Genomic DNA, 18,618 nt, shown 5'->3' on the forward strand with positions numbered 1-18,618 from the left:
AAAAATTAATTCAAATATTATAGTAAACAAACATTGAATTCAACGTTAGAAAAGGATCTTATCATAATACAGGGTTGGGCAATGAAGTATGGATTATTTGAAATAGTTACACACTAATTTTTGAACGAAACTCAAAATTTTTGTTCTAGATTGTACCTCAAATGTAGCCATTTCTTATAATAGAAAATGAAAAATGGTTATAAAACTGATCATGTACGAAAAATAGCATCTGTAAAAGCTTTGACTAATCATTTCTGAAAACATATTGTAATTTATTCAAACATTCCAAAATCTTCGACTGACTCTGCTTCCCAGGAGGTTTTTTGATTTTCGATTGTTGTCATACCGGTACTTGGAAATTTCAGGGTTGAAAATGTGAATGTTAGCAATATTTTAATGGCTATGAATAGAAAATTTATCAATGATCTTGTATTGTATTTTGTACAAAATATTGTGAATTTGATATTTTTAGATAGAGTTGGGAATACTAACATTGCAAAAAAAAGTGACAGCATTTCAACCTTAAACTGTAACTGTAAATACCTATTTAATAATTAATTCACATCTATCGAATTGACAATTTCATAAAAATTCCATAGAGGGACGGGGTTCTTTCTATTAGGAATGAGAATAGTGTTGTGATAAGCTATGCTGATGCTATAAAGAGTATGTTTTTTGGGGTTAAAGAAACGAGACGGGGCACTACCTCCGTGAACAAAGCCATAGTGCATGACAGGTGGTTGATGGTAACTTCAGCACAGGTAGGGCTCCTACACCAATAAAAACACTAGCTGATATAGATCAGCTTAAATCAACAAATTTTTATTGGTGCCCTACTTGTGCTGACGTCACCAGAATGTATTATCACTATCCCTATGGCATTGTTTACGGAGGTAGTGGACGGGCCGCCGAAAACAATGGATAGACAGGTAGAAGTTTTTGTGGCCCTTCAGTGGTCGCCTATTGTTATTATATTTCGACATTTTCGTGGTCTATTGTTAAGGTTTATATTGGTTGTTTATTATATGAGGAATATATAGTGGACCAGTCTGGTTACGCAGGCACTTCCAGCTGTAAACCAGTGGAAGCCTACATTGATTTGATAACACACATTACTATCGATGATGAGTACAAATTTGTTCAAACTAAGACCATATTATATTTAGTGTACGTCCTTATAGATTCTACGAGATTGAATAGAACTTAACAAGCACATGATAGACATAATATGTTTGCCAAGTTATAATATGTTTGCCAAGTTGTGTTCAATCTAATAGGATTTGAAAGGATCCCAAGAATCGTAAATGCAATAATTATCGAATTGTGTGTAACACTCAGGTTAGTCTGTATACAGCTTGTAAGCAAGTTGAGTTTCATGAAATGGCCATTGATAATAATACAATAAGTACTTGATCACTGATTTAGATTCAATAATTTTAGAAAATACAAATAACAAATGTAAGGTACATAGTAATAGATAAGTTGTTGCTACCAGCTAAAAGAGTCCTCAAGAAACCACACGTGGCCACTAATGAGGGTAATGAAGCGGAATCAGAGGACAATAGAGTATGATGGTCGAGAGTTAGAGGATGAACCTTTTTGGAACAATGGCCCAGTGCAGAGGTAGCGCGGGCCCCGTCTCGTTTCTTATCCCGTTTTTATTTTTTTTATTGTGTAAGCGGATAGTTTAAGTTCATTATTGCGGCTTACCGCAAACCTACCCATAATACCTATCATCATAATGTATTTAGTATTCCAAAAATTGATGACAACAGAAAATAAATGAATTATTTCGTTTGATGTCAAAGAACTAGACATTATTTCGATTGGTCATTTCAACTATCAAGACTGAAACGCTCATGAATCTTATTAATTCACTGGAGGCTGATTTCCACGTTTTGAAGAAATCGAATAATAAAATTATTACAGGCACTTTTCCTACCTCTTATTCCAAAGTGAAACCATGTTCTATTCCCGTTCTCAAATTCCGTTCCGGCACAATCTGGGTAAGTCCAAATATTGAACTCAAAATCAGGTGTATCTGGACTTGATGTTGCGGCTGGAAAAACGTATTATTCAGTTTTAAATATGAAAATAAAATAATATTATCATTATATTAAATTGATAAAAAATATCAATCAAGAGTTGACTCGATCATTTAGAAATGTTTATTTTCGTAGATGCGTTGTGACGCTCAAGTTATCATTAAATTCATGCAAAGGTGCCTAATAACACAACTTCAAGTTAGATTCTATTTAAACTGTCAGCATTGGTTGAATGTTATAAATTATGAAAGTTTGAAGTAAATCAGTGTTACTTATATCACAACATTCATATAATATCAAGTGTTCATATTGAAGAGCAAATCAAGATTGATAATTTCATAGCATTCCAAATATCCAAGGCATACCAGAAGCATCCTCATGAGATGTAATGATACAGTAATAAAATTTTTCTGTAATTGAGAAATACAAGGAATCATATTAACTCACTTTATTTCGATTTTCGCATACAATTTTTAAACTTAATTTTTTATAGAATTTTTGCTAGTTTTACACCGCGCTTGGTCTATGAGACTCTACAATTTGTTCTATCAATTAGAAGATCAATTAATTATTATTTTTACTACATAGTTCAGCCAATAAAAGTTATAGAAAGAAAAGTTTGGAAGACAATATTTGAACTCACAGTCTTGTTTAGTGTAGTAAGGAGGTAAATATGTAAAAAAATCCCCACCCCTATCAGCTGTGATAATGGGGTGGTGGTAGTTAAAGGGAGCATTTTTTGTTTGTCTAATATATCTCGGAGACTATGCGTCTTACGGACAAGACTATTCAGTACAAAGAGAAAGCTTATAAAAATCCCTACAGCATCTATTCCACAACTTCTTTCATTATATCTTAGTTTTCGAAAAATCCGAGCCTTCAGGTGGTACATTTTTGAGAAAAAATACGTTTGCCGTCAATTTCTTTGCTCTTTCCAGCTTTATACTTTATCAACTATCAATTAAAAATAACCTATAGCCTACTGATTATGAGCTCATAGAGAAATTAATTCTTTTCAATTTGATGTAAAATTTAAGTTTGATATCTTTACCTCCTTGCTAACCTAAACAGAGCTGCGGGGTCAAAAATTGTTTTTCAAACTTTTCTCTTATAGCCTACCCACTTTTGAGTATTCATGGCCTGGACTAACATAAGCGCCTCAATAAAACATTCCCTTCACGTTGAATATCCTTGAAATTACTCTCACAAAAACCCATAAAAGCAACACAGTTATTTACAAATCCCAATACATAAGAGTTTTCCTTAATCACTCAAGGAATAATGTGGATCCGAATTTCAGAAATATAGACAATGCACAGAGGCATTCGGGTTAAGATGCATCTCAACTTACTCTTCTCTTTTAGAGTAACTTGCTCCACTCTAGCCAAATTTCCCGAATCAAAATCGGACACGAAGTAAAATCCACCACATTCGATATCCATATTCCAACAAGTCTGTGCCAGAGTATTTTTTTAAAATGTTGTGATTCTGAAAAACAAAGATTCATATAATTTGAAAATAATTCCACAAGTGAGCAGCTCTTAATAATTAGAGCCTATTCAGAGTGACTGTTGAACTCATTAACTTTACATATGTTAGTCGAGCTGTAGTTTTATTTTCTATTTTGATGCTCTACAATAAATCAATTACCACAGTGCTATTTAATTTTTGAAAAATTAAATTAATCTCCGGCACAATCAAAATCAGTCAATTCTTCTCTCCAATAATTAAGGTATGTATTTCATCCCATCGTTACACGCGATGAGATCAGGAACAGTTTGTCGGAAAGAAACTACTTGATTTGTTCGCTCGAATCCTGGAGCTTTCCATGGTCCTTTTTAAATATCATGGTGTAAAAAACAATGTACACACAATTTTAAGGTTTTCTTGTGGAGCTAATAGAGCGACTCCATTCCCGTTTGTTCCATTATGCAGTCCTCCTAGTGGTGTGAGGTAGGCTAATCTTTTTCCCCTATTTGTCCTAGCCCGAGGCAAATTTTGAGAATTCGCAGCTCGAGATTTTCTGAAGAATTTCTTAGGTCCTTGCTCTGTTCCTGAAGCTCAATGCCAGTGACATCTGTTCTCTTCTGCCACAGCTGAATTCTTTCCTGGGCGGCAGAAGAGTCTAGCACTTTTGTTTCACTCGAAAAACTGTCATAGGAAATTGGTCGGTAGGTATATAAGTTAGTGAAATTCACGTTAGTCAGTTGAAGTGACAGAAAACATGGTTGCCAGCATATCAATCTATATCCTACTTGGTTGCCATGTTTCTTCTACCACCGTCTTCAATATTGGATAAAAGTATTTTCGCCACACTTGGATGTAATGAGCTGGTTTACGTGCGTCATATGGAGGCCGAAAGTGATTGTTTTCCGACCAGGCCGGTAAAACTTTACAGCCCTAGGGCTGTAAAAATTCAAACAATTATTCGAAATATTAATAGTATAAAAATATTGTCACTATTGTAAATCATTAATTAGTAATATTGAAATTAATTGACAGTGAAAGTTGTCATAACCAAGATTCAAACTATCAAAATAGGCTGTTTGAATTTTATTTATTTTTTAATTTCTTATATATTGGGAAGTTTTTTTTTTTGGTGTGGCGAAAAATAGCGTTCGCACCATGGGCAAAAATGTATTTCCGGCTCTCAATCTTTTCTAGTCCTCGGCCTACGGCCTCGGACTTAAAAACCGATTTCGAGCCGGAAATATCTCATTTTCGGCCCTAGGTGCGAAATATACTATTAAATTATCCCGGTAAATATGAAATAGAAAGCATTTTTCTTGTTAATAATGATGGATTTTCTCTAACTGAGGAATAAAATAGTTGTGTCCAAGAAATTAATTATGGGGCACTCTCGTATATGGGGCGCGGAATCTAGCATTGAGACCTACATAGATCGATAGAGGAGGTAAAGACGATATCAACCATGTATGACATTGTTGTCAATTTCCAAGGATTAGCTGAAAAAACATGGCGGAAAGTTCAAAATTTTTATTTTTAATAATTTTTTTTATGGCTACAATATGTTTTAAACTAGTACAGTCTTATGTAAAATTTGACGAGGAATCCAAAGAAACTAATTTCAGGATCGTAACTTCAGTAGTTTTTGAGGTATTGCAAAAAATGTGCAAAAAAGAGAAAATTTTTGGTTTAAAAGAGGTGAACCTGTTTTCATGGTGATTGATAGGTATTTTAAACTATTGGATTTAGTAGAACCATAACTCTCAAAGGAAAAATGTTCAGTCACTTGATTGCCTAAACTCAAAATTGTTCGAGATATTTGGGAAAATAAAAAAATTGCACACTCAATACTTTTCAATTCTCATATTTAATTTTTTTTACTACTTTTAGTAACTACTAAATTGGCTAAATCACATTGGGATTTTTGCAGGGAATTCATTAAAATAGATTTGAGGTAAGAAAATGTTTATAGATTATTAAGATATTTAGAAAAAATTCAAGAAAATGTAGTATTTTAGCTTTAGGAGAGTTCGATATGTTTGCATAGGCATAGTGCAGACCGATATTGAGGATCACATTTTATTCAGCTTCCAATGAAATTCAGAAGCTTTAAAAGATTGTGAAAATAATTGAATCAAATCAAGCTTTTCCTAACCTAAACTTTATCTAATCTAAGCTTTTCCTAACCTAAGCTTTTTTCAAACATTGCTTCCCCTAACCTATGTTTTTCCTAACTTAAGCTTTTCCCAATCTTATCTTTTTTCTAATCTAAGCTTTTCCTAACCTTAGATGTTTCCTAATCTAAGCTTTTTATAACCTAAGCTTTTTCTAATCTAAACTTTTTCTAAGTTTTACTAGCCCAAGCTCCCCCAACCTAATCTTTTCTCAGACCCAGCTTCCCCGAACCTAAGCTTTTACTAATCTAGGTTTTTCCTAACCTAAGTTTATCCCAGACCCAGCCTCCTCTAACCTAATCTTTTCCCAACTAAAACTTTTTCTAATCTAAGCTTTTCCTTACCCGTGCTTTCCCCAACCTAGGCTTTTCCCAAACCCAGCTTCCCCTAACCTAAGCTTTACCTAACCCAAGCTTTTCCCAACCTCAACTTTTTCCTAACCTAAGTTTTTCCTTATCTACATTTTCTACATGAGATCAGGGATTGTGTTGACTGTGAAGTGCCTCAGGGCTCTGTCCTGGGGCCTCTGTTGTTTCTTATTTCAGTTAACGATATAGCTCAGGTGGATGGCAGGTGTGTTGTCTGTTATGCGGACGACACCACCTTCTTCAATGCTGGTCGTGAGATGGGAGGACTGAGGGCAGCTATGGTGGAGACTGGAGCATTTGCATCGGACTGGTTCTCTGCCAATCGCTTCCTCCTCAATGAAGACAAAACTCAGTCTATTGTGTTCAGTCTCAGAAATGGGAATGAATACAATTTTGCGCCTGTCAAACTGTTAGGGTTTACCCTTGACAGGAAGCTCTCATGGGGCGAGCACATTGAGACAGTTTGCGCCAGGTTGAGCAGAGTGGTTTTCCTGCTGAGGGGTCTCAAACACAGTGTGCCACCTCATTATCTTAAAATGTGCTATTTTGGCTTTTTTCAGAGCGTGATTTTATATGGCCTCCCCCTCTGGGGTGGAGCCACAGATGTCGCCCGAGTCCTTCGTCTCCAGAAGAGGGCCCTGAGGATTATTTGTGGGGCTGGTAGATTAGCCCACTGTCGCCCACTCTTTATCAAAGAGAGGATCCTCACCGTCTTCTCCCTCTATGTTCTCCATACCCTTTGCAGAACACATGCGAACGTGGGGTTGCTCGTGACCCGACAGAGCTTCCACCCATATGAGACTAGGGGTAGACTCAGGCTGGATTTACCCTACCAGAGGCTGAGCAGAACTCGGACTGGTCTGGCTCATATGTCTATCAGCCTCTATAATAGGCTGCCTCTGTTGGCCAGGGATCTGCCTGCGGTGCGGTTTCGAGGGGCTCTCAGGAGCCTGCTGACGGATCACCCTCTGTACTCACTCCGTGAGTTCTGTATGTTGGAGAGCAGTGTGGTGAGTGCCTATTTTCGTATTTGATTTCTGCCTCTGGGCAGTTGTTTTTTTTTACACTTTTGACGTGTCCCAGTGGGCTTCACTTTAGTGATCCCTTTTATGGACTTATTTAAATAAATACAAAATAAATACTAAAAAAATACTTCCTAACCCAAGCTTTCCTCAACCTAAGCTTTTCTTAGACCCAGCTTCCCCTAACCTAAGCTTATCCTAACTTAACCCTGCAACTGGCACCCATCTGATTTCAGACGCGGTTACGCCTCGTTCAACTGGCACCCATCTAAAATCACATGCGCTCAAAAAACTCTAATATCTCAGCTGCCATCTGTCGGATTGTTTTGAAAATGATACAATTGGATTCAGGAGGCTTTGAACTACACGTTTATGATACTCTATTATCTGCTAGCAGTCTATGATAGCCTTGTTTTAAACACCAACAGCAACTACATTTTTTGTTAGTTTCGTGGGCATGCGTTTCGTTTCGTGCGTGTTTTGCTTTGAATCAATGCGAAAAATTAGTGAATTGTCGAATAGCAGTGATATTCGAGGGTGCTTATTAGATTTAGATCATGATGATGATAGTGATTTTATAATAGAAGAAGAAAATGAGTATTCCAGTGACAGTTCAGACAGTATTTCAGTGGACAGTGTTGAATTGGATGCTCCAGCTCCAGACAATCATGAACAAAACGAACCACAAGTAGGAGATAATAATGAACCAGAGATGAATGTAAATGATAATAATAATGCACAAGAGATAGGCCTAGTTGATAATGATAATGATGACATAGTTCATGTTCCAGAAGCCCCTAATTGGGTCAGAGTATACCCACCCGAAAATGAGCTCAATGTTGAAGGCGAGTTCAATGTGAGATATGTAGGACCTAGAAACTTCCCTCCAAGAAATAGTACTCCACTCTTGTATTTCTACTTATTTTTTACTGAGACAGTATGGAACTTGTTAGTTGAAAATACAAACAAATATGCTGAGTCCATGATAAACCAAAAAAAAAAACAGTCAGGGAATTTCAGTCCATTTTCTAGGCTGCAAAATTGGATTGAAGTGACAGTACCAAAAATGAAGAAATATATTGCAATGATTAGCCTATAAATATGGGTCTAATTTCTAGGAATAATATCGAAAAATACTGGAGCACTAAAAGATCCCAGTCTACCCGGTTTTTTCCAAGTGTAATGTCTCTTAGAAGGTTCCAATTGATTTCATCTGTTTTTCATACAAGTTCGCAACCATACATACCACCTGGTCAGCAAGGCCATGACCCTTGGTACAAAATAAGAATTTTCCTTGACCACATGAATACATCATTCAAAAAGTATTTTATTCCCAATCAAAATATTTCTATTGATGAGTCCATGATAGGAATGAAAAATCGATTTGCCCACATAGTTTACATGCCAAATAAAAGGCATGCTAGATTTGGAATAAAAAAGTTTGAAGTTGTTGAGAGCAAGCATAGTTACATACTCCATACAGAACTTTATAGTGGTAAACGTTTTTTAGCAGACAGTCAGGACCCATTCACACAAACTGTAATAATGTTTCTCCTACGAGCATGTAATCTACTGAACAAATCATATCACATCTTTACCGATAACTTTTATACAAAAATACCACTAGCAAACAAACTTCTCACTCATAAAACATTTATTACAGGCAGTCAATAAAAGATCAAGAGACCTTTCAAAAACAATTCTGACAACCCAAATTCCTCCACAGACTTCTCTATATTTTCGAAAAAATGAAATATTGATGGTAGGGTACAAGGAAAAGAAGACAAGAAAACCAGTCTATTTGATAACAACGGGATGTCATGCTGAGGATTCTAGAATTACCAGTAGAAGTGGAAAAGTGAATATGAAGCCAGTCCTGATAAATAATTATAATTTGAATATGGGTGGTGTTGATAATAAGGACAAAAGTATTTATCATGTGACATGCAGCAGAGCCACCAAAAGATATTTTACAATCTTTTAGACATGGCAATGTTCAATGCCTATATTTTGTATTGACTGAACACTGACAAACCTATTGGTCGTGAGGAATTCATGGAAACTCTTATTGAACAGCTTGTAAACGACTCTCACCCACAAAATAATCCTCCACCCATGGCAGGGCCAGCTGGTAACCTGAAGCACGAGCTTGAGCACCTTCCTGGTAACAGACAACGGTTGTGTGTTCTACAGCTCAAAAAAAATCCCGCAGTTTTTATTGGTGTCCTGCATGTAATTGTGGTGTTCATACAGCTTGTTTTCATAAATTAGAAAACTTTTGGAGGCCTGTAGGGTATGTACAGAAAAGGAAAGCCCCAGAAGATGTAGTGCCTATCAATGACCCAGAATAGGTGAATGTGTACATATGTCACATTTTTTGTAAATAACTTTATTATTACGCGTTTTTATAGACTATAAGAGTATATATTATGAATGTAGATGATCTAAGGAGTATTTTGGCTATTCTAGAATCCGTGTAGAGTACAGTGGAAAAAACTTATAAGCGATTGAAAATGAAAAAAAATCTCAAATGGATTTTTTTTTCAAATCTTGGATCAAATGACATACAAGGATTTTTTTGGTGAGTTTTATTTTTACATATTATTATTCCTTGGGATTTTCTGAAAAAAATGTGCTTTGGATGAATTTTTACAAATATTTAGAAAAACCGCTGCATACATGCCAAATTCGGCTTGCCAGTTTAGACAAAAACGCCCGCCAGTTGTAGGCTTTTTCTAATCCAAACTTTTCCTAATCTAAGCTTTTTTCTAAACTAAGCTTTTACTCAGTTGAGCTCTTTCTAATGCAAGTTTCCCTAGCCCAAGCTTTCCCTGATCTAAGCTTTTCTCAGACCCAGCTCCCCCTAACTTAAGCTTTTCCCAACCTTAGCTTTTTCCGAACCTGAGCTTTTCCTAATTTAAGCTTTTCCCAACCTAAGCTTTTTTCCTAATATAAGCTTTTCCTAACCTAAGCTTTTCCTGACCCTAGCTTCTCCTAACCTAAGCTTTCCCTAATCTAAGCTTTTCCTAACCTAATATTTTCCTGATCCAGACTCCTCCTAACCTAAGCTCCAAAAAGTGGAGTTGCTATATTTTTATTAGATTCCTCGTCAAATTTTAGCCTACATAAGTTTGCACTAGTTTAAAACATATTGTAGCCATAAAAAAATTATTAAATATAAAAATTTTGAACTTTCCGCCATGTTTTTTCAGCTAATCCTTGGAAATCGACAACAATGTTATACATGGTTGATCTCGTCTTGATCTCCTCTATCGATCTATGTAGGTCTCAATGCTAGATTTCACGGCCCATATACTAAAGTGCAGCCAATAATATTAGCCTACCCTAGTAGATTTAAAAATAAATAAATAAACCAATGTAAAATAACTCTTATATTTGCTAGGATGAACGTAAGGAATTATAAATATTATATCAACAATTAATAGTCTTCTATCAATAGAATTGGGTTGAATTAAGCTGTAAATGCGGTCTTGCTAAACATGCCTTACGTTTGTTTGTTTTTGTGTATTATAATTATGTTTTTGACGCCATAGATCCCATATTATGGGTAAAGGATGCCGATTTATGTATAAAGGTACAAAATAGGTAATTATTTTTCTATATTCAAATCTGGTAGGCTATTCATCAACTTGCCGTACATAAATCGGGCAACTATCAAATTTTTAGTTAAAATAAAAAATACTACTGAATTAGGCCTACGTGAATCTTTTTTATTTGACTATTAATAAGAAAACATCAATTATCCTAAATATACAAAACAAAGAAACAACAATCGAAGTAACTTAACCTACATGCAAATTCAAACATATTACACCAACATTTAAGTTACTTACTTTTTCAAATATATAAGTTAATGATGAGTGTATTTATGAAATAATTGTACAAAAACATTTCAAACTAAATCGGAAATAAAATATGAATCAGTGTTCAAATAAACATTAAAATCGCCATTTTGAGTTTTTGACTCGACCTCTCTTCTCTCTTGACCAAAGACCTTAAAGATGCATAGACTCACATGCAGCGCTAGTGTCTTACTTGGAATTGAACATGTGGAAATCGGCCATTGAGGGTCAACCTGGAAGATTATTACAAGCCCATAAGTGGTGATTTGTTTGTGAATGGTGAATTAATCAATGATAAATATTGAATTATTTGAAATTTCCATAAATTCTGGTTACATAGAAACGATGGAAACATAGCTGGTTAGATTACCAGCATTGACAAAGTTTTGTTCAGCTATAAATCGTAGAGATCAAATAGAACTGTCAAGTGTCAACATTTTGTATCACATGTAACTACAAAACAAATACATTTAGCAATACGTTTAATAATACTTGAGACTAATTTTAATTGCTCACTTGTTATTCATTTATGATAGTTTGAAACTTTGCAACCACTCATATTTAATTTTTGCAGGTTTTGTTTAAATAAATTGATTGAAATAAGGCCCAGGTTAGTTCTTACTGGTAGCCTAGGTAAGTTTACTAACACAAGTTGATAAAAAATTTTTTTATACATTTAATACCTGATTATTAGAGATTTTTATTCTAGTTCTATCCTTTGTATACCAGTAGCAGTACTGTTAATAAAAGAATATGCTAAATTACTAAAATGGCCTAAATATTTTGGTAGCATACACTTGTTTTGTAAACAAGTCTTGTTTTGTTTACAAAAAAGTCTGGGTGAGGAAGTAATATTTCTACTAGGCTAACTGATTTCAACTATTCAAAGAATCGGAAATGTGATTTATTAGGAATATAATAAATATACCTTGGAATATAATAAAATAGACCTTGATGCCTGTTTTGTGCTTGAAATATATCTTGAAAACTTTTACATGATTTGAAGTCTGCCTAATCATCATTCATGCTTAGCTCCACTACTAGAGCTCATATTACATATCTGAATTTACCATTTTGTAAATCTTGATATTAGGAATACGAATAAAGTAATCTCATTTCGAAAAAAATAAGATATCAGGTTTATTCATGCTAGCCTACTGCATTTGTATTTCTTAAATAATGTTACTTTATACTCTCATCCTGTATATTTATTGAGTATAATAATGTCAAGCTATCCATTGATCAATGAGTTAATCTAGTTGAACAAGGATTGTATCATTAAAATAATGATAAAGCAATAATTTTAAAATTACATTTTTTTTAAATTGTTCAAATTATCACTTTGATTACTCTACCACATACCGGTATACATAGTTTATTGAATGTTGTAGACTACTCTAATGTATAAAGTAAAATACCTATTAATTTATTTTGGCTGTAAATTTAATTATAGCACTAGCGTTTCAGCTCGTGATTTGGTATTTGTATAGAAATGTAGAGCTTTAATGCCATGAGCTTATGGAATAATAGTTTAGAGTTTGCCAGAAACTTATGAATTCTACTACTATAAAAATTGATTTATTTATGATTACAGAAATAATGTACTAATTGATTCATTTATTTATTGGAATTATAATTTTATTCAAATTCATAAAGTTAAAGAAGTAGAGATGAAAAATACAATACTAAAATATGGCACAGAACACTATTTATCAATGATTGAAAAAATAGCATTTTTATAAAAATTCAAAGCACAAAACTCTTAAAGCCTATGTTATTAGATGAATAAGGTTATTTATAATAACCTCGTTTTAAAACACTGCTTGTTTGTCATGAAAACCAGAAAAATTAAATAGATAGCAGTTAACTTACATTTGAGTAAAGACAAAATGTTAATTAACTTACCATACACTTATGTCAGTGAATTATTGAAACTATAAACTATATTACATCTACGGGACTATCATTGTATGAGGACTTGAAGAATCGATTATTGGTAACTTCAAAATTGCTTCAAATCATATAAATAATATTCCCTCAGTTAAACAGCCTAATATTAAACTGTATTGCAGCGCCAAAACAGCATTCTCTCCCCTATGAATTTTGAATTTCTCGCGCTAAAACACCTCAATGGCAGCCTTCAATAATTTCAAGTAATTGCTGGCATTGGGAAGGCATAGGCATTGTGGGTCTATACCTCTTTAACGTCTTTTTAACGTCTTGTAATATTACATTTTTTCTCGATTAAAATCTTCAATTCGAGATCTATAAAACTTGACAGTAAATATCAGAGTAATCAATATGCGAACAACTTTTTAACTGAGAATTTATCGTAAATAATTGTGTTGCATTCCATGGTATCACCGAAACAGAGAAACAGAATTAATAGATTATTATAAATATAGAGGATATATAAATTTAAAATAACAGTTTCGAAATAAAGTTTTATTGAGAACAAATGTAAAATGTAAATTCTAAACTTGTAATTTATAATTTTTTGGAATTTAATATCAGTGACGTGTTCATGAAGTCATCACTGATTTTGAGGTGTGGTTTTTGCTCTGACTTGTTTGGTCTTCTCTAAAAATGATGGCTGGCTATGTGTTCTAATTTTGTGCTCTCTGAATATTTTTCTGTTTAAATGAAATTTTAATGTTTTAAATTGAGTTTTGAACAGTTGTATGGTGTTCCAAGTTTGTGTATTTTGATTTGTGTGTCTACAAGCCTATAGCCATTGTTTTCAACTGTATAAACTGGATAAGTATTTTAGCTTGTAATGATGCTAGGATGTTTAAGTGTGTAAGGTATTGTTTTGTGGATTTGTGTTGTATATTGCCAAAATTCTTCTGAAGATTATAAGTTGGTTTGCTCTGAAAACTGGATTTCTCATTCATAGGCGATAGATCCATTCATAGTTTATCAAGAATTTACCACTTTGGAGCTGATAACTTCCTGTAGGTTAATAGGTGTGAAATGCTATCCAACCTATTTAGGAGAAATTGGTAGCATGGCAAATGGTACGCCCTGGTGTGGGACCCAAACTACAAAATATATCCCTGGTTATAAAAAATTATTGGTAGGATAGATATCTTGATGAATTATGAATGGGAGATGCTGCTGAGTGGGAAATCGGTTCAAGAAAGTTCAGGTTCTAATGAGTAAATATTTTTTACACAGTAGCAAGATGGAGAATAATAAAAATAATGAAGTTTTATCCAGTGAAAACATTCAAAACTTAGATGAAGAATCTCAAGATTTAGACCTAACCTTAAACAATGACTCAAACGATAGTGTAGCTGTAAGTGAAAACGTTTCAAATGTAACAATTCATGAGGAAGTAGTAGAAATGTCAAATGAAACAAGTATGGTAGGAGCTAAAAATGATATAAATCTTATAGCATTCCTAACACAAAGGTTTGATGAGCAAAATGCTAAGTTTGATGAGCAAAATGCTAAGATTGATGAGCAAAATGCTAAGATTGATAATTTGAAACAAGATCAAAATGCTAGGTTTGATGATATGAAGCAAGAATTTGCTAGCATAAGACTAGATCAGGTTAGTACAAAGTGGGAAATAAAAGAGATAAATGATACATTTATGTATCTATTTATGTATGTTTTACATTGATGTAAAAATCACAAAGAAATAGGTCATCTACAGCAGAAAACTAATGATCTTGAAATATCAATGTTAGATGTAGAAAAATCAATGCAAAACAAAATCATTCAAGTTTCTGATAGGGTTAATGAGGTTAATGAAAGAGTAAATAAAAATAAGATCATAGTTGAGCAACAAAATATGACACAAAATGCTATCAATGTAGAAAATAATGAAAGTATTAAGCATGTTGAAAAAGAGGTTGTAGAATTAAACGAAAAAGTAGACAAGGAAATCAAGGTATTATCCTCTTTGAAAATAGATTGTCAAGAAAATACAGCTGCTATAACTGAGGTTAGGAAAAACAAATAAAATTAACATGTCAACAAAACCGATGTGTAATCATACTGGTAACAATAGTAATTTTGATAGGTTTGAATTCCAAATGCAAATTGACAAAAAGAATCCAATGCATTTCTTAGTAAACTTGACCGAGTATCTTGAGAGAAATGAAATCAAATTAAAGGTATTTTGGAAAACAATTTTAATTCCAATTTTGCTCAACGTTATTGGTGGATTTTCATCCGTTTTGATGTAAATAACTTTGAAGAATTTAAAGGGAAATTCATTGCTAGAATGTGGTCAGATGACATTCAGTCATCTGCTAGAAATGATCTGAGATTTGGAAAATATAAGCCAAACTTATCTAAGAATCTTACCGAGTATTATATTTCTCGTTTCAACATTGCTAAGAATCTAATTCCAGCCTTAGATAAAGATACTATTTTCAAGTTTTTGAAAGGTCATTTTGATGAAACCATATCTACAGCTGCTATTATTCGTAACATTAAGACTAGTGATGAGTTCATTTGTTTGTTGAATGAGTTTGACAATACTGACACTTACAAAGTAAACAGACAAACGCCCCGTGATCATAACAATGCTCAAGCTGGAGGTCAAAATAAAACAATAAGTTTTCATCAGAGTGAACATAGGGATGTTAGAAATAGGTCTCAGAATTCAAATGGTGTAATGTTTCATGATAATAATAAGCAGTATCAAGGAGGTAGGAATTATTTCCAAAATCGAAGGAACCAAAATGGATCAAACAATAATGGTCATAGAGATCAAAATTTTCAGAATAATTTCAGAGATAATAGAAATCATCAACTTGTGAATTCAAATCAATCAAATTCAAATCGACCAGCTAACAACTACCAGTTAGATTCCAGCTTCCCACCGCCAGGTTATATGCCTGCTCAAACTTCAAATCAGATGAATGCAAATCATCCAAGACAGAATGTTCCTTTAAACTAATAATGGGACGACGAAACGAGATCATTTTACTAGGTATGCAGAAGGGATTCCAATAACTGATCAAACAGCAAATACCATTGCAAGGGTTTTTGTTCAGTCAATCATCACCAGGCATGGGGTCCCAGAACGCTTGCTGACCGACCAAGGCCGAAATTTGGTCTCAGAACTTATGAGCCACACGTGCAGGCTCCTAGGCATCAGTAAGCTTTGTACCACAGCATACCACCCCCAAAGCAATGGAAGGTTGGAGAGAGTTCATCGCACCTTGACTGATAGTATCTCCCAGTTTGTCCAAAGGGATGGGTCTGACTGGGACCAGTGGATACCCTATGCCCTGATGGCATATCGGTCGGTGGTGCACTCAGCAACAGGGTACTCTCCATTTTATCTTGTTCATGGTCGGGATATGGTTCTACCTGGAGACTTTTGCATCCTGAAGGATCTGCAAGGGAACGACCTGGAAGGTCATCTGCGACAACTACAGCAAAGGCTCTAGAAAGCATATGAGGTTGCCCTGCAAAATTCCATCAACTCAGCAGAGAAGCGGATCCAGATTGCCAACCAGAATTGCACACCGCAAAGCTTCAAGGAAGGGCAGCATGTATATCTTCACAATCCAGCGGTACCCCTCGGGAATGCCAAGAAATTTCACCATCCTTGGACAGGACCATTTGAGGTGAAGAAGAGGTTATCAGATGTGAACCACATGTTGCTCTTACCTGATGGACGGCAGGTAATCGTCCATATCAACCAGTTGAAACCCTGTGTAGTTGTCAAAAATAAAGAGGAAGAGGAACCAGAGGAGCAGGAGGAGGTAACTACGACCCTGTCACTACAGCAACCAACAGATGAAGATGACAAAATTGATGCCTATTGGCCCTATACAGACTGGGATGAAGAGAGCAGTGAGGAAGAGGGAGAAGAGAGAAAAGATGGAGGAAGAGAAGGTGGAAGATGATGAAAGATTACAAGAAGATGTGGAGGAAGTAGCAGGTCCAGAAGAGGAAGACGAGGTCTTTGACTTGCCCAGCCCTGACATACAGGTGAATGACCCTCTAGATGAAACCTACCAGCCAAGAATGAGAGAGGCTGAATAGCCACACCGCTCGCCCTATCCCTTAAGGAATAGGGCCCAGACCCTCACCTAACTGTTCATAGATTCTGTAAGCTACTTCTGAACTGAGTAGGGGGTGCTGGCAGATGAAGTAAACAGGACCGTGAGAGTCAAAGAAAAGGAAGAAATGAAGAAATTAGTAACAAGGGAGGTGATAGGTTGGATAAATGCAGGCAATGAAAAGAAATGGAGAAGTGGAAGTAAGGTAGGAGAAGTTAGATCAACAAGAGAGAACAGCTGGAGGAGGTAAGAAAGAGGTAGAAAGGTTAGCCTGGGTGGCAATGTTATGGAGGAATAAAATGAATAGTGGTGGAATCTGGGAATGGAGGAATATTACGGAGAATGTAAAAGATTAACAATGCGGCACTCCATTGCAGGTTTGGTGCACATCATGGGAGCTGAGTCTAAGGAGGTAGGCATCCATTTTGTGCAGCAGGGGGAGATCCTGCTGATGGGAGATCGTTGGAGGATCATTGTATCGCTCAACATCAAGGAGATTTGTCAGGGAATCACAAATCTACGCCTGCAGACTTGGTGGAAGGCAACCGAACGTATTCCCGATCTCGGGGTGCATGAAGGGTTCCTGAGGAGGCTGCTTCAATCTGGGCAGCAGCTGGAGAAGGCCGGGCAGGCCTTGATGGAGCTTCTACCAACCAGCTGAGAAAGGAGGGGACTCCTCAACATTGGAGGGAAATTATTACGTGTAATATTTGGGACAGCAGATGGATGAGGATGACATTAACCACCTTCGATTGAGCCTGGAACACACCAACCAGGGGACAATGGAGATGATTCACCTGCAGAAGGAAATGCTGACAGTGACAAGGAAGTTGACAAGGCAAGCAGAGATGAACTCTGCCAACATCAAACAAATGACAGAGAAACTGGAAGAGAGTACAGAAATCTTTGCAAAATGGATTGATAATATAGATCATAAGGTTAGTGATAGTGAAGTAATACTTAAGACTTTTGTGAATGTAACAGCCAAACTACAGGACTTAGAGTAAGCCATTATGTTAAGTTTAAGTGACTTGAAAAATTTGTTAGCCGCTCTTGAAAAGATGTCATAGGGTAAGTTAAGTGTTGGCTTGATATCTCCTTCAGAGATGAGAGCTTTGCTTGTAAGGGTTCGCTCAAGTTTACCACAGGAACTGGGGCTGATCGCGGGTGCAGAGGAGGCTTACCCATACTACCAGGCTGTACAGACTCGAGCCATGTCCATCTTAGGTTCAATCAAAGTGTTTGTAGATCTTCCTTTAACAGCAACAGGTAGATGCTTCACCTTGTTTTGCGCGCATGCACTACCCGTTCATGATCCTGTGATCAATTTAGCGACCCAGTTCCATCTGGATGGATAGTTGTTACTGCTGAGTGAGGACCAGCAGCGGTATGCCGAACCAGACACCAAATACCTGGCCAGGTGTTCTTCAGGTGAACCGACCATCTGCCCAGCTGAACTGACCATCTTCAAGAGACATCATCTATCCTGTTTGAGTGCCCTGTACCTAGGAGAGGCTGATGACATCTTGCAACTCTGCCCCCAGAACTGCTATCCTGGGCACTCCACCTGATACCTGGGTGTGGGACATCCCACGACAGACCTGGGTCTACAGCATCCAAGGAGAGAGACGTCTCAACTCACATTGTCGC

General features: G+C 35.8%; 1 protein-coding gene across 1 annotated transcript in view; it reads right to left on the reverse strand.

Annotated features, from left to right (window-relative positions):
* Positions 1–11,095, reverse strand: part of LOC111046461 (cytosolic carboxypeptidase-like protein 5) — a 55,412-nt gene extending 44,317 nt beyond the window's left edge. Inside the window, exons 1-3 of the mRNA XM_039427824.1 lie at positions 10,931–11,095; positions 3,397–3,533; positions 1,943–2,059 (exon numbers count right to left, since the gene is read on the reverse strand). Coding sequence (XP_039283758.1) covers positions 1,943–2,059; positions 3,397–3,487 — 208 coding nt within the window. The 5' untranslated portion in view covers positions 3,488–3,533; positions 10,931–11,095. The remainder of the gene's footprint in view (positions 1–1,942; positions 2,060–3,396; positions 3,534–10,930) is intronic.
* Between the last annotated feature and the right edge of the window lie 7,523 nt (positions 11,096–18,618).

Source organism: Nilaparvata lugens, chromosome 1 (assembly GCF_014356525.2).
Source record: "Nilaparvata lugens isolate BPH chromosome 1, ASM1435652v1, whole genome shotgun sequence".
Classification (NCBI taxonomy): domain Eukaryota; kingdom Metazoa; phylum Arthropoda; class Insecta; order Hemiptera; family Delphacidae; genus Nilaparvata; species Nilaparvata lugens.